At 43.5% G+C, this 24,900-nt stretch overlaps 1 protein-coding gene across 2 annotated transcripts in view; it reads right to left on the reverse strand.

Moving 5' to 3' along the window:
• nt5dc1 (5'-nucleotidase domain containing 1) overlaps positions 1–24,900 on the reverse strand; it is a 64,683-nt gene that overhangs the window by 1,974 nt on the left and 37,809 nt on the right. The window contains exons 8-11 of one of the 2 annotated variants that reach the window (XM_086189191.1): positions 24,451–24,548; positions 12,414–12,535; positions 4,250–4,423; positions 177–345 (exon numbers count right to left, since the gene is read on the reverse strand). In XM_086189191.1, coding sequence (XP_086045317.1) covers positions 177–345; positions 4,250–4,423; positions 12,414–12,535; positions 24,451–24,548 — 563 coding nt within the window. The remainder of the gene's footprint in view (positions 1–176; positions 346–4,249; positions 4,424–12,413; positions 12,536–24,450; positions 24,549–24,900) is intronic. The other variant, XM_086189192.1, reaches the window with a different exon arrangement.

Here is a 24,900-nt window from a genome sequence, read left to right on the forward strand (position 1 = left end):
CAGCAGGTGACTGATGTTCAGAGCGACTGCGCCACAGCTTTCAACATAATCGTGCTTGTTACTCCGAATGTGACCATGTTATTTGTTGTCTTTTTATCCACTATTATACATATGTATCATTTTGGTGGATGCACTAACTTTGTGAAACAGTCAGTAGGTGTCTGGCAACTAGTTACCTGCTATGTGCTCAACACTGGGGATGGCCACAGTGCTGTACTTGTGAATGCAGTGGCAGCACCAGGTCAGTTTCTGGCTGTCCTCGTCTCCTCCTCCACTTCTGTGGACATCAACAAAGTAGGAGCCCCACTGGTTGGACACAGCCGACGGGGATTTCATGCCCTGTGCCTGTTGACATATAAAGTAAGAGATGAAAAAGTGTGTGGATGCATTTTCAGACATGTGCAGACCTGATCAAAGGAGGTGGGATTTCTACCAGGAGCAAAAAAACAAAAAAAACCCCAACAACCCGAAAACTGGCTGCAGCCCAAGCAGCTTCGGAGCTGGGATGAGTCATCACTTCCAAAAAATCCCCTGCTCTCTTACTCATAGTGACTTGTAGAACATTCATAGATTAAGATTTTATAGACAGGAAATAGATGATGAACAGTGATCATCATCAAAACATGTGGTAGTAAGAGAGAAGCCAATCTGAACATCTCGATGATTCAACAGAAGCTGTTATCTTTAACATGTTTTACGTAATTTAGAGAGATAATGTTGTGCAAATCTCTGATAAAGATTTCTAAAATCAAACAAGGAACCAAAAAATTGAAGCAAGCATGGAAAGTCTGCAGCATGAGCACAGTGATTAAATCAGTATTTCACTAAGTAATTCTTTAAGTGAATAAGTCAGTCAATAAGTCAGTGATGCAATAATTAGGCTAATTAAAGCATTAGTAGTTGGCTGGCAGGCAAAATTCTGCTAACAAACGAGCCAAATATCTTTCATCATGGATCGTAAGGGTTAGGTTTCCTTCAGCTCCCACATAAATCATGTGACCAGGACCGCCTTCTTCCACCTGCAGTATCACTAAGATTAGGAACATCCTTTCCCAGAGTGATGCTGAGAAACTGGTGCATGCATTTATCACTTCTAGGCTGGACCACTGCAACTCTCTCCTGTCAGGATGTCCTAAATACTCCCTAAAGAGTCTCCAGCTGGTCCAGAACGCTGCAGCCAGGGTTCTGACAGGAGTTAGAAGAGAGAAGACATCTCTCCACTTTAGCTTCTCTCCTTCCTGTAGGATCTAGAATCCACTTCAAAGTCCTTCTGCTAACTTATAAGGCTCTCAATGATGAAGCTCCATCCTATTTGAAAGAGCTCATTAGTCCCTACCGTCCCACCAGAGCACTCCGCTCCCAGAATGCAGGTCTGTTAGTGACTCCCAGTATCTCTAAAACAGACTTGGAGGTGGAGCCTTCAGGTACCGGTTCCTCTACTGTGGAACCAGCATCTCTCAATGGGTCAGAGAGGCAGACACTGACTACTTTTAAGTCCAGGCTTAAGACTTTCCTTTATGACAGAGCCTTCAGTCAGGACTGGTTCAGGTAGCTCTGAACCATTGATAGCTATGCTGCTACAGGCTTAGACTGCTGGGGGACACATCAGGTTACATGGAGCCCTTCCCTTCCCTCCTCTCCTCTCCTCTCCTCTCTTCTCCCATCCCTGCCTCCCCTCCCATGAACCAGTCTACCATCCAGTCCCCCATCAAGCTGGCTTGCTCTCCCTGCGCTCCCCTTCCATGAACCAGTCTACCATCCAGTCCCCCATCAAGCTGGCTTGCTCTCCCTGCCTCCCCTTCCATGAACCAGACTGCCATCCAGTCCCCCATCAAGCTGGCTTGCTCTCCCTGCCTCCCCTCCCATGAACCAGTCTACCATCCAGTCCCCCATCAAGCTGGCTTGCTCTCCCTGCCTCCCCTTCCATGAACCAGTCTACCATCCAGTCCCCCATCAAGCTGGCTTGCTCTCCCTGCCTCCCCTCCCATGAACCAGTCTACCATCCAGTCCCCCATCAAGCTGGCTTGCTCTCCCTGCCTCCCCTCCCATGAACCAGTCTACCATCCAGTCCCCCATCAAGCTGGCTTGCTCTCCCTGCCTCCCCTTCCAGAAGCTTCCTTCTTCAGCTGTTATTAACATTTCCATGTTTCCTCCATTCTGTGTTATAAACTGTTTTCTTCTCTGTACCAACATCTACTGCACGTCTGTCCCTCCTGGTGAGGGATCCTCCTCCCCTCCTCACCCTGAGGTTTCTCCCATTTTTCCCTGTTAAAGGTTTTCTATGGAGTTTCTCCTCAGTCGATGTGAGGCTCAGAGGGCAGAGGATGTTGTTATGATGCCATGAAGCCTGGAGACAAACTGGTGGTGAAAACAGGCTACAAAGAAAACTGCCTTGCCTTGCCTTCATTCATCTCAATATATTTAGTGTTCTTTGTCAACCAAACAACTGTTTGTGTGCAACTTATCCCAGATAGAAGATAGAAGCCTTCACTGTCATTAAGGTGCCATGTACCTATCAGTCTCATCCTCTATCACCACACACTCACTGTAGTCTTAATCTTGTTGCTATGCACTACATTCCGACCTGATACATGAACTGCTTCTGGTCAGTAAGATGAGGTATTACTGTGGAACTGTTAGTAATGATCGGAGGAGGCCTGCACTCTTAACCCCGTTGCGTTTTGCTTCTCAACTGCTGTCTGTAATCTCTGGTCCGGCCATGTGGAGGGGACCTGTACGCCAGTTCACAGTACCATTGATGGTACGGCCCAGCCCATATGTATTTTTTGAGCCCAATACAATTTTAGAGCACAAAAAAAAATCTGTGATAACCAATATGTAAAACGGATAAAATGAATTTCACTGTTAGACAGAGAAAAGAACCTTTTTATGTTCACTGTGCACCAGTTTTGGACAAGTATTATTATGTAAAGGTAGAAGGCTGATTTCTTAAACAAATAACCTAGTTTATTTAACAAAAAGTTTGATACAAAATATATTAAAAAATTTAACGCTGTCATACGTGACCATGCGCCAGGTAGAGGTGCCAGAGCACTCTCTGCTGGACACACTAAGTTACACCATTCTTACATCTGCCCAGATGTTTTCTGGAGCCAAAGATACTAAGGTACACACACCGTTATGATGTCAATTCTGCTCAAGCTGAAACTGGTGATTAGCCCACATCCTGCTCCATTCATAGGTATGATTGGCAAAGGACAAAAAGTAGGAAAATATACGGTGCGCCTACCATGACATGACATGACCCCCCACTCCGCACACACACACACACACACACACACAGAATGACATTACTTCAATACATTTAGCATGTAGTTGGAGCTATGGTTTCATCGACTAGCCAACTTGTGGAGAGACATGAATTGACAAACATGTTAGCGGTGCTGGTGAGTGGTCATTCCAGGCTTGTCCATGCAGGCTTGTTCGTGTTATGTCTATGGTCTTATGTAGGGTCGGCACCTGTCTTTAGCTGCCCGCATGAGGTCGGCTGATGAAACATTTATTTGGGGTTGAAAACGTATCACAATATCCGGATTGATCCCGTTCTGAGTGGTACAGGCGGCTACATCAAGTCAATTTCCACTAGTTTAACGTACCCGGCCATGCATGTCCCTGAAAAAAAAAATCTGATTTGCATGATTCATGAGAGCACATGCAGCTACAAACACCTCTGAATGTGGTCAGTGATCTGATCTCAACCAATACTGTCCTGAGTTCACACATGTAAATCTGTTGATCAGAAAGTATAAGTAGGTCCAGAATTTGCCTCTACTGCCGGTCCCCCTGGTAGGACAATCAGGATCCTGCCTGCCCCCCTGATAGGATGGCGGAAGGACGGTCAAGATCCTGTATGTTCCCCTGGTAGGATGATCAGGATCCTGGCTGTTCCCCTGATAGGATGGAGGTAAGACGCTCAAGATCCTGCTTGTACCCCTGGTAGGACAGTCAGGATCCTGCCTGTCTCCCTGGTAGGACGGTAATAGGACGGTCAGGATCCTATGGTATGATATCCTTGCATTCCCAGTGGCCTCAACTCATTCACAGCACCTACTGAATATTTCATTGGTGTACAGTGGAGGTGAAACATCACATCTTAAGTTAAACCTGCCTCAACATGTCTGTGTGTGGAGGGGGTCTGGACTTGATTCTCCACGGTGGGTTTATGGTGGTAGCAGGCCAGGAAAAGGGTTGGAACGTAGAAAGCAGTCAGCTGTTTCACTGAACCTACCTCAAACTTTCCCTTTTTTTCCTGCGGCTCCACTTGGGCCTCATTGGACTTTGCTGCATCACTCCTGGGGACGCCCTCCCCCTCCATCTCCTCTACAATCATCACCGTCTCCCACTTCCCAAAGCTGCTAGCAGGGAACATATCTGACCTCATGCTGTCTCCAAAATACACCACCTGCAGGAAAAAAAAAGGTGAGCAAGAGGACAGATTTCTTTGTGCCAGGGGTTGGTTTGAAGCTGCTGTGGTATGAAGTTGTCTGTGCAGTAAAGCTTTATGTCTTATGACCCCCCCAAGGGTGAACGAGATCAGACATGAAGAGTCTGCAAAACTCATTACAGCCTCTCTGACCATCGCATCTCTTTTGTACTCCAAGTCTGGAAAGACCAGCAAGCTGAGACAGGCTGTCCTGATCTGCATTCCAGAACTCAGAGCTTCCAGTCCATTCCTGGGAGTGGGGGAGGAAATGGAGAGAGGAGGGCTGACTGTTGGAGATTAAACTGACAAGATGCAGAGTCCAAGGCCATGTGAAACACAAGAAAAAGGCTCTAAATTCAGAAGTTCAAAAGGAAACAGACCAATTTGAAGGGCTTTAAACAAATATACAGTATGTAGCTGTAATGTTCAGACCAAATACAGAGTAAATTCTACCACATTACGTAAAAAGTCCAAGTTGATGTGACAGAAACAAATGTTGCTCGTATAAGTGGCAGAGAGACTTTTTTTTTTATTCGAGTACTGTATTTAAACACAGTGTTGAGGTATTTGTTCTCGATCATGTGTATCTCTAGAGACTTTTCACTTTGGTGCATTTCAAAGGAAATATTACTTTGTACATCCTTTTTTCATTATATTAATTGAAACCCAAAACATTCTTACTGGTTTACTACAAACATTTAGTATAGAGGACACATGATGTCTTACTCCTCTGACTTAAACCCTTTTGCTCTTTGCTTGGCAGCAATCATTCAAGACCTTCTTCACGCTGGTCCAGTACCACTTCCAAACCTCCTTGAATCTTTGTCATGAGTGTTTCAGTAATCACTGGTGATCCTGTAAGTGGATCATGGGTCCACCAAGCTTCACCAGGACCCTGTTAGCCAGCATGTTTCCAGGTAGAACCCGTCAGACCTTCAACGCTACCGTAGCAGCCCAGTTGGCTAACCATAATTTTCCCTGCCTGGCAAGGTAGGATCCCGAGACACGACTGAATATGTACTTCACACGATCAAAGATGACACATACCACTGTAACATCAACAGCTTGATTAGTGCAATACATCTGAGGTACTATGTGTACTTTGATACTTAATTTACCTCAATATCAAATATTTCTCCACTTTAACTTGTGTACACTTTGAATGGAGATTTTTAACTCAAGTGCTATTTTATTTGGGTATGTCTACTTTTACTTAATGAATGTAACTGTGTACTTGTACCATCTAGCATTGGCTGGGATCATCATGGAAGTCAGCTCCTGATGATGGATGACCGCCCTCTTGATTACACATTGACATCCTGCCGGTAAACCTGCATGAGCCACGAAGAACATACAAGAACACCACCAAAGTAGGAATCATCGATCCATCTATCCATCACTCATTCATCCATTGGTCATTCATCCATAATCACTCACTCATCCATGCATCCATCACTCATCCATCATCACCCATTCATCCATCCATCACTCATCCAACCTCCCACTACCCAATGTTCACTCACTCATCCATTCACCCGTCACTCATCCTTGACTCACTCAGCCATCAATTTCTCACTCCATCCATCCATCGTCCACACAACTATCCATTCATCACTCATCAATCATCCATCTATCACTGTATCGTCATTAGGATTAGTGTCACTCATCCATCCATCCATCCATCCATCCAACAGTTACTCATCCATCTATCACCCACTTATTCATCATCTGTCCCTGCCTCATTCAGCCATCACTTATCCATTCATCCATTACTCATCCATATTTCTAGTCTACTCTATTTATAGTTGAGTTTTGTACTTAAGTATAAACTATTAATAGTAAAGTATACTGTAATCATTGTAAAGTATGCTTTATTATTTTAAAGTATACTTACTATATGAGGAGTAAAGTATACTTTATTGATAGTAAAGTTCACTGTGTTCATAGTGAAGTAAACTCTGTATAGTAAAGTATACTCTATTCAAAGGGAACTCCATTCATAGCAAAGTATCCACTATTTAAAATTAAGTATGCCCTATTTATGGTAAATTATACCCTATTTTTAGTAAGGTGTATGCAATGTATTCCAAATCATAAATTATGTGTCGTAAAGTTCCTAAACTCTTTTTTTATAGTGAGGTATACACTATTTGGGCGGCCCGGTAGAGCAGTGGTCCTCACTGTGGCCCCCCCATCAAGAAGGTTGTGGGTGGAGCAGTGGTCCTCACTGTGGCCCCCCAGCAAGAAGGTTGTGGGTGGAGCCCCGGCTGCAGCACGGGGTCTTTCTGGGTGAGTCTCCATGTTCTCCCTGTTCCTGCTGGGTTCTCTCTGGTACTCCAGCTTCCTCCACAGTCCAAAGACATCAAGAGGGACCAGGTTAATCCAGACTCTAGATTGACCGTAGGCGTGGCTGGGAGAGCCAATGGTTGTCTGTCTCTATGTGTTGGCCCTGCCATGGACTGGTGACCCGTCCAGGGGGAAGGCTGCTGGGATAGGCTCCACCCCCACCACCCTGAACAGGAGAAGAGGGGGAACACGGAGGGATGGCTGGGTGGATGGATGATGGATGAAATGAGTACACTATTCACAAGAAAGTTCATACTATTTAAAGTGTACGCAATTTATAGTACAGTATACAGTGTTTTAAGTGAAGTGTACACTACACTATTTATTGTAAAATATGCATTATTTGTAGTATGTGAAGTCCATCCACACATTTTCTACTGCTTATCCTGTTAAGGGTTGTGGCGGGAGGGGGGGGGGGGGGGGTGTAGTCTATCCCAGCAGCTTTCGGGCAAATATGTAAAGTATTAATGTAAAGTATACTGTGTATTCTGGAGAGGAGGGTCCGGTCGATAGTCAGACCTCAGATCGAGGAGGAGTAATGTGCTGTAACCGTGGATCTGCTCTTTAACCTCGCTAGGGTGCTAGAAGGAGCTTGGGAGTTTGCCCAACTGGTCCACATGTTCTTTGTGGATCTGAAGAAGGCTTATTACAATTTTCCCTTCCTTGCTGAGGCCGTTGCCACCGCGATCCAGACCCGGATAAGTGGAAGACGACTATATATATATAGTAAAGTTTAAACAGTTTCCAGTAAAGTGTACTCTATTAGTAGTAAAGTATACACCATTTATAGGACATTTAAAATGGGATCAAAAACAGGATGTTAATGAAATATAACGAATGGGTCAAGTTGTACCTGACCAACCATTAACACACATTAGAAAAAGCTGTTCAGCAGCTATTTCATTCATTTCAATTAGTTTGTGTTTTATATGCTCTGTAGACCTAACCGAGTATGGGTAGGCCCTACATCCAACCTCTCAACAGGATTCAAGAGGCAGTAAAGGCATTCCTGGAGCTGCCTGTCTCCGCTCTCCGTACTGAGCTCTGCGTGTCTCCCACATGTAAACAAACAGCTTTGCTGTGAGGGGAAGTTCAGGGTTCACATTTCCAGCAGACATTTGACAATGGGCCACAGCTGTTCTCCATCCATCCATTTTCTTCCGCTTATTCCTGTTAAGGGTCGCGGGGGGGGGGGGGGGGGGGGGCTATCCCAGCGGCTACGGGTGAGAGGCGGGGTTCACCCTGGACAGTTTGCCAGTCCATTGCAGGGCCAACACATACAGACAAACAACCATTCACACTCACATTCACACCTACGGTCAATCTAGAATATCCAGGTAGCCCAGTCCCCAGTTGCATGTGTTTGGATGGTGGGAGGAAGCTGGAGTACCGGAGAGAACCCACGCAGGCACAGGGAGAACATGGAGACTCACACAAAAACATCCCGTGCCCGAGCCGTGACTCGAACCCGGAACCTTCTTGCAGTGAGGCGGCAGTGCCGCCCACAGCTGTTCTTTTTACCCCAAAAGTGTAAAAGTCATGAGCTTAGTATGATAAACATTTGACTGACCTGTGTAATTATATCATCATGGCCGGCATGGCAGTCCAAACCCCTGCTCGAGGCCCATTCAGGGATGAATCAACAGTGTTGTTATTAAGATTCAACACGAGCAGATTTACTACATAGATACAGATGCCTGACATCAGTAAATCATGTTTGATTACACATTTTCTCTACTGCAGAAGAGTAGAGCACTTGTGTGCTACTCTGTATTTTAGTGGAACAAGACCATTCGTTTGGATGGAAACAAATCATGTTTTAATCTGTCCTGACAAGCAGACATTGTGACCTTTTCAGAGTGAGATAGCGGTAAATGGACTCAAACACCCGTTCTCACACACACACACACACACACACACACACACACACACACACACACACACACACACACACACACACACACACACACACACACACACACACACACACACACACGGTGGCGCTGCCATGCAAGCACCAACCTACTCATCTGGAGCAATTATGGGTTCAGTATCTTTCTCAAGGACACTTGGACATGGTCACCAGGGTCGAGAATCGAACCAGCAACCCTTTGGTTGCTAGACGGCCACTCTACCCCTGAGCCATGCTGGCCATAACGAGTGATGAGGTTTTCAGTGGGCTGCTCGTCAAACACTGACCAGGTACGTGTATGTTTAGAAGTGTTTTTAGGTGTTGGGGAGTTCAACTGTTTTATGAACAAGACCAGATCAAACCTCCATGTGCCTGGACTGGGTTGCTCATGGTTAGGGGTCAGAACTACAGAGTATAATGTTGATCAGTATCCTCCTTGTATAGGCTAAAATTGCTATACCAAAATCAGGGAGTGTTTTTAGTGGGTATGAGATTCAGACCTGTATGCGCGCACACACACACACACACACAAATCACATATATGGATCTGCATGCACACATTTCCATTGTACGTCCTGATCAAAGTTAGATTTTGAAACCGAAACTCCCAATCTGAATAATCTGATGAGTGTGAACAGGCCCCTCCCTTCCCAATCACAAAACATGACAAAGGCTGACAGGAAGATGGCAAAAAATTGAACCTTTATGGAGGTGAGGTTGAGAAGCCGCATGGAGTGCCAGAGTTGAGTAAGAAAATCCTTTTCTTGGCCTTTCTTCTGGCATCAAGATTAAGAAGAAAAAATTGGCTCAGAGTGATAAGCAGCGGTGGTGGGTTGGAGGACCCCAAAGTCAGCCAGCTAAAGGAGAAGAGGTCTGACTGGTTGTGTCCTCACACATAAATCGCTCATAACCTAACCCTAACCCTCACCCTCAGCACGCAAAGCATTTCACAATGTTGCCTAATTCACTGCAGTCAGGATTAACCAGAGGTTCAGAATCATGCTTGAGGAAACTTTGACAAAGTCCCTGAGGGGGAGCAGGGAGTAAACCTGCATTTGGTTAGTAGATGGCCACTAGACTTCCGAAACCACGCAAACTCGCTGCATCATGCCAACCTGTTGCTAGAACTTTCTAAGAACACATCTGCTATTCCACTACAGAGCCACATACTGTCAATGGATCTGTCTCAGTGCACTACATCTTCACTGGTGGTGCTGCGTCTGGTTTGGCAGCTTGCATCATTGCTGAGGTTGCCTTGGTTTTCTTTGTCTTCTTTGGATTACATGGGCAAGATGTTCTGTTTATTTTAAGATTGCAGTCCATCTGTTGGTGGGCTTGTTGGTGACAATCACTTTAGTTCCAGACTAGCAATATTGGTGGAGCAATTATCTGGGTCCAGAGCTGGTTCTCTGGTTGTTGACATGTGCAAAACTGTTTCCAGATTTAGCTCAGGTGCAAAGGAGTCCCCTGAACTACCTTTGTGAAATAATTCTGTCTCCTGAAAAAGGTATGATCATGTGCTAGAATGATGCACATCCACCTCTAAGAGCCTGCAGAACATTAGAAATCATAATCATAAAAAAGGGTAAATCACTGGAAATGGGAGATTTTTGAACTGACAGATCCAGAGCCACCTGAAACGTATTCATCTGGATCTTTTCAATGTGGCAAACAATGGCAGCACCAGGTTCTAAGTCCCAGAGCATTACTGAAGTCTCTTTATGGCAATGATTCCATGAGGCAGCACTCAAACCTTCCTAACCCTGAAAGCTCCCATTCAGCTACCTGCAGTGGTCCTGTCAGGTGAAAGTGGAGAGGAATCACAACTCAGAAGGGCCAATAAGCTGTAAAGCTGCTAGAACAGCAGGTTGACTAGGAATTCCACAAAGGCTTTCTCCACGGGGCTCTGGAACACAGGGGGCATTGAGGCCAGGGAGGGGGAGGGGCAAAGATGATGATGAGTGGTTCATGGAGGCAGGGTTGTCAGTCCATCTGATCCTGATCAGTGACATCAGGATTCTTGTTGGATCACTGCAGTTGAATAACTTATTACGAAATTGGCAGCATTTACAATCAGGCTGCCATTAAAGACAGAAAGGAGGACATGATGAAGAACATAACTAGGAGAAAGAATCAAAGTCCTCATTAATTTATTCGTTTTAAAAAGGCCGTAGGAGAAAAAGGTAGCCAGAGCCAACCCAGCTAGCTCTGGAGATGTTTTAGTGGTGTTGAAGACAACACAACACCCAGTAATATGTGTATGGTAAAAGCCTCACTGTTAAACAAAGAGAACATGGTGGTGCTCTTATCTGCCAATGTTAAGGTCTGTGAATGTGTAAATAAGTGAATGAGTGAATCCTGCTGCCCCTCACTGGCTCATCACAGTAGAACACTTCACTAAGAGACTGATGGGGGAATCTAACTCTCCTATTCTGATGTTGAATTTACATTTTCCTAATTAATTCATTTTCGGTGACGGGTGCATCATCTGGGGAACTCAGGTTCTAAGGACAGATAGCTGTTCATTTCACGTCTACATCAGGAACTGAAACTGCCCCCCCTCTCTCTCGCTAGAGAGAGAGAGAGAGAGAGAGAGAGAGAGAGCGAGGGAGGGGAACAATGGGGAACAACTTCCAACTTCCCTGTCCAGCTAATAGCTACAGCTGTTTGCTGTGACATACTACACGTATACATACTACTACTACGACTGCCACACACTATAACATGTCTAAGGAAGAGTATCTTTGCCTAAAAGTCTGCCATCCAGTCCCCCATCAAGCTGGCTTGCTCTCCCTGCCTGCCCTCCCATGAACCAGTCTACCATCCAGTCCCCCATCAAGCTGGCTTGCTCTCCCTGCCTGCCCTCCCATGAACCAGTCTGCCATCCAGTCCCCCATCAAGCTGGCTTGCTCTCCCTGCCTCCCCTCCCATGAACCAGTCTACCATCCAGTCCCCCATCAAGCTGGCTTGCTCTCCCTGCCTGCCCTCCCATGAACCAGTCTGCCATCCAGTCCCCCATCAAGCTGGCTTGCTCTCCCTGCCTCCCCTCCCATGAACCAGTCTGCCATCCAGTCCCCCATCAAGCTGGCTTGCTCTCCCTGCCTCCCCTCCCATGAACCAGTCTACCATCCAGTCCCCCATCAAGCTGGCTTGCTCTCCCTGCCTCCCCTCCCATGAACCAGTCTACCATCCAGTCCCCCATCAAGCTGGCTTGCTCTCCCTGCCTCCCCTCCCATGAACCAGTCTACCATCCAGTCCCCCATCAAGCTGGCTTGCTCTCCCTGCTACAAATGTTGCATGCCTGTTTGCCCTACCAAACAGGCATGCAACATTTGTAACCACCCACTGAGGTCTTACCTGCAGCAGCAGACTGCTTCAACAGAGATTGCAAGATGGATAATTTATTGACATGTGAAAATGTAAAATACGGCTGGACTTAAAATGTGCACGAGGAGACACTGGAGCAGCAGGAAGAAGTAGATGAAGAACAGGAACGACTGTTAGTTAGCTGCCAGTGTTGGCACCTAGCTGCCCTGTTGACAACCCTGCCAGCAGCCACGTTCTTTCTCTGCATCACACCAGTGTGAAGCTCCTGAAATGATTTAGCAGGAAAACCTTGTCTCTTTTAGTCTCAGCCAAAAACCAGACATGGAGTCAAGATCACAGGCAGACTGGGCTGTTCTCCACCTGGATGATTGACAGCTTGTGTACCTTGGGATCGGGTTTTCCTGTCATGGTCTTGAGCAGCTCATGGAGGTGCGGCCAGTTGCCCTGGGAGTACCAACCCGGTTTGTCCAGTGACGGCAGCCCTTCACTCTCCTCCACATCATTCACTGGTAAAGGAAAGAGAATCAAACCAGACAATAAAACCAAATAGACCTGACTCTTGCAGGGCTGTTGTCACAAGTACAGAGGAATAAGTTCTACCCTCCAGAGGAGTATTATCCTCGTATACATTTCTGTGATGGCAGGGGAATTGACCTGGTATGGCCAGGACTCAAACGTGGAAATATTTATAATAATAAAATAAAATAAAATAAAATAAAATAAAAATAATAATATTTATTATATAATTAAATATGTAGCATCTCTAATAATAATAGGTCTTTGTCTATATCTTTTGTAATATATTTTCTGCATAATTTGATCAGGCAGTGACACCGACGGTTTGGCAGAGTCAGAAAAAATGAAAATGGACCAGACACAGTTAACACAGAAAAAAGGCATTAAAAACAACATAATGTGTGTTCGTGTTTGGCCCACCACCCCCCATTTTGCTTGCTTTTTAGCCCTCCAGAGAAGACAGTTGAAGCTCCCTACAGGACCACCACAAACTCCCACTCCACGGACCCTGAGTACAATGTTCTTATAACACAGGCACCGATGTGTGCCACCACAAGGGTAGATGGACGAAATCAACGACTGATGGTGGAACCCTATCAGGAGAAATTAAGGGTTCAGTGTCTTGCTCAGGGTTGGTGTCTGGAGGAAGTTGGGTTTGAATCAGTAACCAGAGCAAGGGAGGAGGAGCAGCTCTTCATGCACCCTGGAGAAAGGAAGTGAGCAGACCACCCAATCAGCCAGTCCCAGAAGATAGACAGGAAACTAATACTAAGCATTCCTTCTATTCCTTACCTGACAAGACCAAAAAATGGAGGAGAATCAAGCCATTGGCGATGAATTGTCATATCTCTCAAGTATCAAAACTTTATAAAACACGCATCTTCAGTCCCACAGCCTTTCATTACTACGTCGAGAAAATGGACTGTTTGAGGCTGAGCAACTGACATGACGTGCAGGCAAGCAGTTCCAAAGTTCAAGAGTGAAGACTGCACAAATGAGCTGAGCTGCATCTCCTCAGATGACCAGACACAGGGAGGCACCAGGAGACGTCACATCCCTGAAGACAATCGAAGCTGATAGACACTTCAGCTGCATCAGTGATGACAGGGATGTATGTGCAGGCTAATCCACAACCTCTGTCCCCCTATGGGGAATCTCCATCAACTTCTCTACCAGCTGCAAGCGCCGCTGCGAGACGCTTATCATGAAATCAAGACCTGAAATGTGTGACACCAATTTCACCATTTGAGCTGCAGCATCCCCGCAGTGGCTATCCAGCACAGTAAATCACGCTGTGAATCCAAATCTTATCTAATCGCTCCACAGCCGTACTACACCTCAGCCAGAAAAAGTAACAGTGCGATCAAGGAACACAACTGTACTTGAGGCTCTGCTGTTGTTACAAAGACGAGCAGAGCCAGACCCCCACTGCTGTCACTTGTCCCACTCAGTGTTCTCTTCTCTGACAGATGGGACTACAGGAAAAAGTGCAGAACTATGGGAGGAAATAGTGAATTCACCTTATTACGCCATTACACCATTGTCTTTCGCTTATTCCTATAAAGGGTCGCGGGGGGTGGAGCCTATCCCAGCGGCTACAGCCGAGAGGCGGGGTTCACCCTGACGGGTCACCAGTCCATGGCAGGGCCAACACATAGAGACAGACAACCATTGGCTCTCCCAGCCACGCCTACGGTCAATTTAGAGCCTGGATTAACCTGGTCCCCTCTTGATGTCTTTGGACTGTGGAGGAAGCTGGAGTACCAGAGAGAACCCAGCAGGAACAGGGAGAACATGGAGACTCACACAGAAAGACCCCGTGCTGCAGCCGGGGCTCCACCCTCAACCTTCTTGCTGGGGGGCCACAGGGAGGACCACTGCTCCACCATGCCGCCTGCCACCCTCCTCATCAGGAGCAATTATGGGTTCAGTATCTTGCAAGGGTACTGCGACATGGTCACCGGGAGAAGTGAGGATTGAACCAGCGACTTCCGTTGCTAGACGGCCACCCTACCTCAGAGCCACTCTGCCTTTTGAGGAAATTTCTGTCAATTTATTGAGGTTCAAATGCCACGGTCTACATGACAGGATTCACACAATGTGGTCCACATGACAGGATTCACATGACGTAGTTCACATGACAGGATTCACATGACGTGGTTCACATGACAGGATTCACATGACAGGATTCACAGGATGTGGTTCACATGACAGGATTCACATGATGTGGTCCACATGACAGGATTCACAGGATGTGATTCACATGACAGGATTCACATGATGTGATTCACATGACAGGATTCACAGGATGTGGTCCACATGACAGGATTCACAGGATGTGATTCACATGACAGGATTCACAGGATGTGATTCACATGACAGGATTCACAGGATGTGATTCACATGACAGGATTCACAGGATGTGATTCACATGACAGGATTCACAGGATGTGGTCCACATGACAGGATTCACATGATGTGATTCACATGACAGGATTCACAGGATGTGGTCCACATGACAGGATTCACAGGATGTGATTCACATGACAGGATTCACAGGATGTGGTCCACATGACAGGATTCACATGATGTGATTCACATGACAGGATTCACAGGATGTGGTCCACATGACAGGATTCACAGGATGTGGTCCACATGACAGGATTCACAGGATGTGATTCACATGACAGGATTCACATGATGTGGTTCACATGACAGGATTCACAGGATGTGGTCCACATGACAGGATTCACATGATGTGGGTCACATGACAGGATTCACATGATGTGGTTCACATAATGTGGTTTAAATGAGAGTTTTCACCTGATGAGGTTCACATGGCGCAGTCAATGACAGGGTTCACATTGTGAGGTTAATGTAATGAGGTTAGCGTGACAAGGTTAATGTGACGGATCATATTACATGGTTACCATGACAGGGCTAACATGACAGGGTTCACATGATGATGTTGACATGATGAGGTTCACATGACAGTGTTCATCGGGTTTGCATCTCAGACTACATGTAAATACTCCAAAACAGCTTTTTCAATTACATGACATAAAATTGGGGGAAAGCATATGTCTTACATATTTAACGTGTTAGTTTAACATGTTATCACATACAATATATCACATGCACTCAATCACATCCATCACATGCTTTAACATAGGCTGATACTGCACGACCATGCTACAGCCTGTCAATAATAATCACACTATGCTCTATAAAATTACATTTCTGGGGTCCCGCCTCCACAGACAGTCCAGGTCCTCTCTGGAATCAAGATAGCTTGTCTGCCATGATGTCACGAGATCATGGGCAGCCAGGTAGCCTTGGGAGACTACAAGCCCCCTCTGTTTTCTCTTACCATGTCGTAACATGTTTGAAAAGTATGCACCTTTTTACTGCACAAACAGTGTCTATCAGAAGAACATTTTGAATGGAGTCAACACAAGAATGTTTCCATTAACAAATGCCTGGCAGGAGTAACGGATGCTGATGTGGCAAAGCTCAAGACCAGTGAGAGGAGAGGGAGCAGAATATTTCAGTGAGTGGATCATCCTGTCTTCACAAAAAACTGTCATGCAGGCAGTGACATCCTCCACATGAGGATGAGCATTCCATTGAGCCACCCTGACACAGCCCATCTTCAGCTCAAGCAGCATAACTAGTGTGCATTGCTGATGAGGAGGGTCTGAGACGATGACATTGCATCAGCTGATAACAGCAGAGCAATGTGTTACTATCACATCTTAATTGGATAAGATCAACCTGGCAGAGCTGGGAGGGTTACTTTATAAATGTATCCTCTTACAGTTACCTGTTAAAAAGCATCACGTAACTGTATCACCATGTAAAAGTCAGTTACACCACTGTTTAATTTGTTAAAGGGTATAATTGCAAGTATTTCAGAATTTCCATGAAATATGTGGATAATACACAGTTAGACTTCTCAATGCAACCAATCAGATAGCTAAACTGCAAAGTTTTCAGCTGCTAAACTCAGATGTGTCGTAATGTAGTAGTAATGTCTGGGTGATAAAACAGAAATAATTATTGCAACAGAAACATTCTTGATAGAAGTTTGATAAAATGTTCCATAATTGGTTTTGTTCACTGTTATGACACAGCACTCTATCGTTGTGAAAAGTAGCTGTGAGTTGTGGCTTAGGGAGTGCGAGCTCTCCATTGTGTTTACATTCACAGTGGCTAGGCTGCCAGGCTAGAGGTAATCATGAAGGCAGAGAAACAGCAAGGATGAACACATTGTAGAACAGAGGTTCTAAAATGGAGTTTGGATAGTGCCACTAAAAACTCTGAACATCAAACTGTCGAAGCCTCGCATCGATAAATACAGCACCACAACAACCTGTTCGATCATCTGAAGCAACGTGAGCTGCTGGAACACACAGGAAGTCGAAAAGATAGTGGTGCAGCATGCAAATATCCTGCAAGACGACACTGCAGCGAGCAAGTGTCTCAGTGCTGATGTCACAACATTTACATTTGCTGCAACATGGAAGGATTCAGGGAGGTCTGAGAGCAGGGTGGGCAAGTTCCCTCAATAACTTGACCTTTGACCAAGTCACACACTGAAAACTGCTCACCTGCCTCACCAGTCAGCTGGTTACAGATCAGATAAACACAGCAAAGACGGTTGTTTATGCTGATCTGAATTAATATTCATATCTATAGCTTGTCCATTGATATTAAAATTCTCAAACAGCAGTCTGAGTCAGATGTGTCCTGTACTCCCTTATAGCGCTTAGATTTTTACATTTTGTCAAGGGAAATGTAATGTGGGATATTTTGATGCTGGGAAAGCTTTTGTCTCTTGATCAGTTACTGAAACATTTAGCTGTGTGTCTGAGAGTTTGCCATGTTCTGATCAGGAAAGAGGAACATCGACTGTCTGGCTTCTACAACCTTCACTCAGGAGCAAAAAAACAGCCTTTAAACTATAAGGAAACAATGATTTGGCATTTATGGTGGTATTAGGGTTACTGAAAGTAAAACAAACAACATTGTGACAATCTAACTGTGCTGGCATCCAGCGGTTTGTGATCATGACAGATTTTTAACCCTTTACTATTTCGGCTCAAACACTCACCCTTCTGGTGGCACATTGGCCTCTAAGATCGGTGTAACCCTGCGCTTACAGTTTCAGCGTAAAAAGAGTTATTTCAAACTAAGAGTTAACTTTATAGTATTTCTTGTTTTACCTAAAGAAGTGTTTACAAACGAATGTAACTGTAGTGTTATGTTTCGTTTATTTTTTGGGTTTATCTTGAAGTGTTTCTGTAATGTATTTTGTGTACAACTGTGTTTTCACCAACGAAGAAGAGGGAGAATGAATCACAGTGTCAGGAGAATGTCAGGTGACAGGAAGTAGAGACAGGAGGCAGAGGAAATTGTGGGAAGGAACGAGGATGATGAAGATGCAACAGGTGTAACATGTGGACGGAGAATTTTATGAATGAAAAGTAACAGTAAGAAAGAACGTGACAAACAGTTTTTTGTTCTGAACATTAGTATAGTTTTCAGTGTGACACACAACTGAACTGTGAACTGTGGAGCGCCCGTATGTGTCGGACAGAGCGTGCTGGATCACCCCACAGTCAGTGTATGTAGCAGCTAGTTAGCTAAGCTAGTAGCTATCCTCCAGACGGACCTTCGGTGTCAGTGCAGCGTGCTTGTTAGCAACGGCAAGCTACGTCTCTTAGTTGAAGGAGAGTACGGGATCTCACAGTGGGTGAGAGTTCAGAGACTTATTCCCTTTCTATAAAGACATTGGATCGAAGTCTGGAGACTTGACTCGATACCGGAGCATCACGTGTCCACCGCAACTGTTTCAAGTGTTAGTAAAGGAAGTGAAAGTTTTCTCCTGGAACTGTGAGTAACCCTCGTCAAGGACGCCATTTTTTGGACCGCAGTAATCATAACAGGCCTGCAACGTGGGTGGGTTTTTGTTTGGTCTCGTTTCATTAGATGCCAGTTTAGGAATATTAACAGTGCACTTTAAAGGTTTTTGATAAATCATTTTGAAGTATTTTGGGGTTGTACTTAAAAGGTATTGTATTTTGTGAAACATTTCATAAGGTTTATATTTCATTTATTTTTGTGAGGAGGTATTTTGAGACCTGAGTTATTTATTTTTGTGAGGAGGTATTTTGATACCTAAAAGGATTTAAAACATTTAATTTATATCAGGGTTTGAAATAGATCTGGTTTAAAAAACAGGTACTCTGGTTATTTAAAAGCAATAATTTAATGGTTTAAAATAGGTTAATTAATTAAATAGGTAACAAGTTAAAAGAGGTACTCAGATTGTTTAAAAGGTAATCTAGTTGGCTAAAAAGAAGTACTTAATTGTTTACAATAAATAGGATACATATACAAAACAGGTATTTCATTTAAGGTACTGGTTCATGATTCATTTTGATTGAAGGTATTTCATGATTGGTTAAAAAAGAAAGAACTGATAGTCATTTGCACTAAGTAGTGTAATTGTTTTTTGTTTTGCACTTTATTGTGTATTTTTGGGTAAAGCCAATTGCATTGTTTGTTATTTTGATGTGTCCCTATTCCCTTTTCCCTAAAACTCAACTACCTCTTCGCAACCATTACATTTAACACATTTACTATTTCCAAAATTCATGTGCTGGTGTCTGTCTGAAGTTATTCAAGGTGTTAAAAAAGTTGCATTACATGGTATTATTTTAGTAGAGAATTGATGGTTCTGAACAACTCAAACAAATAGGTTTAAGACGAACTTATAGCCTTTCTCTAGTCTAAGGGGAATCATATGGGCTACATAAAAATGGATTCACAGGTTATCATTTTGTGCCGTTATAACAATAATAACTAGAAAATTTCCCGTAGAAATAGACCCATGGCAGACATTGGTTGCAATAAGCCTTCCAGGCTGCGGCTTTTTTAAGCCATGTTTCTGGCATTAAATACACACACACACACACACACACACACACACACAAACACACACAGAATATTAGCAAGCTGATGCTCACACATGGCAACACTAAAAGGAAAGGTGTGAGGTTGTGCTTCAGGGGTTAAATAGACAAAAACGCCAAATTATTAGCATTAGCATGCTAATTTGGGAGGTTACACTGTCTCAAGTGGTCATTTACTCAAAGGCAGAAAATGAGAGTTATAAAGTCAGTGAAAATTGGGAGACTGTCAACCACAAGAAGTATTCTTACGTTTTTGTTTTTTAAAATTAACCCTAACCCTAACCCTAACCCATTCTAGCGATGACATCATCCACTCTAGCTACAGTATACCAATCATACCCACTGTAAAAGCAGGAACTGCCATAGTGTCCTCAAACTTAAACTGTGATTTTGGATAAACCGTAACAGATATCAAAATGGTTTTATAGGCCAAGAATGTTGAGAGTCTTCTCACCAATTCAAACTTGAAATCAGGAGTCAGAATATAACAGAATGGTGCAGCTCCAAAGAGGGGTGGACTGGACCATTATGACAAGAAGTCCCCATTCAGGTCAGTGGGACTTTTTCTTTGCAGTTTCCTGGGATTTTTATCACAATGGATACTCAAATCGCTGCATTGCTGGGGTTTTCTCAAAGCTGTGTTAGAAGTTATGCACCAAAAAATCAGGCAGAGCAATAGCAATATGTGAGTTTCCCCTCGCAGGTTTAACTAACTATGATGAACCTGCAGGCTGAAGTTTGCTACAATTTGATCATACAGAGGGCTGTTATAAATTGTGGGGTGGGCCATGTTTGCTGGAGTTTGACACCTCTGGTACAGAGTCTCCAAGACAAAAATGGTTCCTCTCCTGTGGGATCATCCTCCAGTCTCGGTCTGGGAGGAAGTCACCCTCTTTACATGGAAGGGTAAACGTCAAACTCTACTTTGATAAAGATCTCAGTTTTCCTCACCACAGTCACGAGGTGTTGTTTGGAACACCAGGTCCTGCTTGATACCAGGTTTGACTTGGTCTCGTTTAGAAATGCTCAGATAGACAGGCCAAAGTTAGACAGAAGGTATTCGGGACCAGGGCATGAAAAAGCTACGTCTCAGTGTAAATGACCACATAATGTATTATTACTGATTGTTGTGCAGAAACATCATGAAATGCGTGCGAGCAATTTCCAGTGCAAACTTCATCTTATTCTCATTACTGTTACTATTATTTTATTACACCCTGTATGCTCCTGATTCTCTCTCCTCGGGGCGGCCGAAGCGCCTGAACCCTCGGGCTCCCTCAGGGCATCAAGCGGCAGGCCAGACAGTGGATGTACTCATGAAGGAAGTACAAGAGCTAAAATTCAGCCTCCTATTCACGCAAAAGGAGATAGATGACATGCAATTGTCCAACAAAAAGCTCTCCGCTGACTATGGGTCTATTGAAAAGACACTCACAAGTTGGCTGAAGTTCTACTGACGATAGACTCAAAATCAGACTACCTTGAGAGCCAACGGAGACTAAACAACATTGTGGTGAATGGTATTCCAGAGTCTCCTAATGAGAGATGGTAAGACTCTGAAGAAAAAGTGAGACAAATGATACAAGAGAAGCTACATCTAGACCAAAGTAAGATTTGTCTGGAGTGAGTGCATAGGACTGGGAAACCCAAAGGCACCAACACCAGGCCACGTCCAATTGTGGTCAAATTCCTTAGGTTTAAGGACAGGGAGGCTGTACTGCAGAGGGCAAAAAAGATCTGAAAGGAGCAACCATTTATCTGAACGAAGACTTTCCAGAGGCTGTGCGACAGAAACGGTACATGAACTGAATTACCTGGTGCGTGATAACTCTATCCATATATTGGCAGTGTCTGAGACACATTTAGACTCGTCTATTGCCAACTATGAGTTATTAGTTAATGGTTTCTCTCTCTTTAGAAGGGATAGGAATCTACATGGTGGGGGTGTTGCAATTTTTGTACAGAGCCACTTTCCTGCTAAATTACGTTCTGATCTCATGGTGGACGATGTAGAAGCATTGTGGACTCAGGTACATTCACCCCATCTGAAGCCAATAGTGATTGGCTGCTGTTACAGACCTCCTGATGCTCATGCTGGTTATCTCACCCAACTATGTGAGATGATTGACAGAGTATCTGATGTGAACAGTGAAATGTACTTGCTTCGTGGTATGAATATAGACTGGCTTGACAACAACTGTCCAAGGAAGAAAAACGTATCTTCATTAATTAGTGCATGTAATATATCACAAATTGTCTCCTCTCCCACCAGAGTCTTCACCAATCAAGCAGGTCACACGTCCTCCACATGTATTGACGATATATATACAGTATATACTAATGTACCTGAGTCGTGTTCTAATATAGTATCTGTTCCAATTGGTTTTAGCGACCACAATATAGCTGCCTTCAGTAGAAAGGCTAAAATTCCAAAAGCAAAGGCTAGAGTTGTTTATAGGAGGTTATATAATAGATTTGTCAAGGATCACTTTGTGGGGGATGTCAGAAATGTGAATTGGGATGCTGTTTACAGTATTGATGATCCAGATGTCTCGCTAACTACTTTTATGAAATTATTTATGGAAATTGTTAATAGACACCCACCTATGAAAAGGTTCACAGCCAAAACTAAAACAGCCTCATGGATAGATTTGCCTTTAAAGAATTTAATGAGACAGAGAGATGTTGCTTAAGCAGTAGCAGTAAAATCAGGCTTATTGGACGACAGATCGAAATACTACAAGTTAAGAAATCAAGTAACTAAACCAGTAGTAACTATTGTTACTACTGCTGCTATTATTACTATTATTATTGTTGTTGTTGTTACTACTACTGCTATTATTATTATTATTATTATATTACATCATCATCATTGTTATTACTGCTTCTATTATTATTACTATATTATATTATCATTATTATGTTATAATAATAACAATTAATATTATTATTATTATTCCTGCTACTATGCACATATGCAAATCACATTCAGGCACAAGAAAACAAAGACTATATATATATATATAGTCTTTGTTTTCTTTTCTTTTCTATTCAGTTCTATTTATGTCTATTCTTTTTATCTTTAAGGCAACAGTGCTGTGAATGTTTAGGAGATTGCAATTTCCCTGGCGGAACGTCCAAAAGGGATTAATAAAGTAATCTGTCTGTCTGTCTGTCTGAGTATAAGTATTCTTCCTGTACTCAGTTAAGTCATGGAGATAATTCTTTGTAATCAGGTGCAGGACTATTTTAATCACAATAGCCTGATTACCAAATATCAACATGCTTACAGAAAGAATCACTCGACTGCTACAGTCCTTATTCAAATGACGGATAATTGGTTGGGTGCGATCGATGCCTTTAAATAGCAGTAGCAATTATGCCAGATTTCAGCGCCGCATTTGACATCATTGATCATGACGTTCTACTTGATGAGCTGATTTGTTACGGATAGAGCCAGACTGCCTCCACTCTGATGAGGAGCTATCTCTCTTCTAGAACACAGAAAGTCTTTTGTAATGGTAGTTTGTCTAACTGTAGTATGCTAGCATGTGGGATTCCTCCGGGAAGTTGTTTTGGACCTCTCCTGTTCTCAATTTTTACAAATGACCTGCCCTCTGCTGTGAGTAACACATGTATAACGAGGTATGCGGACAATTCCACTGTACACGATACTGCTAGCTCGCATCATGAATTAAATCAGGTTTTGTCAAGTGAGTTGAAAATAATTCACAATTGGACAAAAACAAACAAGTTAGCCTTAAATATATCAAAAATTAAAAGTATTGTCTTTGGATCGCGTCACAAATTGAATTGTACACCCAACTTATCCATAGCCGGCAAGCCCATACAACAGGTAGATAAGGCTAAACTACTGGGCATAGTCCTTGACAGTCAACTGTCATGGACAGAGCATATAATTGCAATAGTAAGCAAAATGGGTCGCGGTATTGCACTAACAAGAAAATGTTCATCTTATGTACACTCTGACACACTGGGTCAAGTTTGTTAATCATTAATTTTATGCCTCTTGGATGATTGTTCAACAGTGGTCATCTACAGCTAAAACAAATCTTGCTAAATTACAGGTTGCTCTGAGCTGCTCTGGTAGAACCAGTATTGATAAGATATACTCTAGCCTCTCATGGCTCACCACTGACCAAAGGATCTCTTCAAGTTTGGCCAAATTTTTCTCCTGTGTCATTGACTCAAAGATGCCCTTGTTTTTATTTGAACAAATAGAATATTGTACTGATACACATAATCACAACACAAGGTATGCTGTTAAGGGTCATATTGTTACACCGCGTTCAAAGACAAACTCAATGAAAAAAACAGTCATTTACAGAGGCAAAGCTAATTGGAATAAGCTGCCGCTTGACATTCGTCAAATAAAAAAGAAGTCAGCCTTTAAGAAGCAACTGCAAAGGCATTTACTGGTATGCAGATGACCAGAGTATAGTTATAACTTGTGGGAGTTATTTCCACTAGTGTGTTCAATAATGTTTGACATAACTAACATGATTTTATCATTTTAAAGCAATTATTTTATATACAATTCAGGATATTGATGTAACCCTAATGTAAATGTATGAAATTTAATGTAGTTTAATGTGTTTGTAATGTTTTGTTTTTGTAATATTTCTGAAATGTCATGTTTTTTTTATGTGTTTGTTATATGTAATTTTAGTGTGGACTGCAGTGAGACGAGCTGATGTCAAGGCATCAGCTAATGGGGATCTATTTCAAATAAACTACTGCTTGAACTGCTCTTTTACTGTCCTGTATACATGGTGGTATGTTATTGACTGAGAACCCAATTTCCCTGAGGCAACTCCCCAAGGGATTAATGAAGTTCAACATAATCTAATCACTGGTAGAATGCTGATGCTTGGCAGCATGACGTGAGTGGGCAGGCTGGTACTCACCAAGGGTCCTGAAGGGCCTCTGCTGTGGCACCAAAGAGAAGAAACCGGGCTTCAGCGCATTTGTGATGATGACATCGAATAGTTCTTCGAAATCCTTCCTGTAATGAGCAGAGAAGTGTGACTCTCCAGACACAATGCTGTTATAAGCACACATACCTCCGCCAAATAGACATACAAGAACCCTGACTGATTGATGCCGATAACGAAACAGACAGAAAAGGACACAATAATACCATGGTGTCTATGTGCGTGATAGAAACATATAACCCAAGACACAACGACCAAATCAGCAGAATCTGTGCAAATCAACAAAGCTGGCGATTGACGCTATGAAGAGGACTAATGGGACTTGCGTTGGAGCCATTAGCTAGACTATGTTATTGGGAGAGGACAACCCCCCCCCCCCAAAAATCACCCCAAAAAATTATGGGCTCCAGATGGGCTTGGGCT

This window comes from Aulostomus chinensis, chromosome 20, assembly GCF_037954235.1.
Source record: "Aulostomus chinensis isolate RoL2024-O1b breed Wild chromosome 20, RoL_Achi_v1.0, whole genome shotgun sequence".
Lineage (NCBI taxonomy): Eukaryota > Metazoa > Chordata > Actinopteri > Syngnathiformes > Aulostomidae > Aulostomus > Aulostomus chinensis.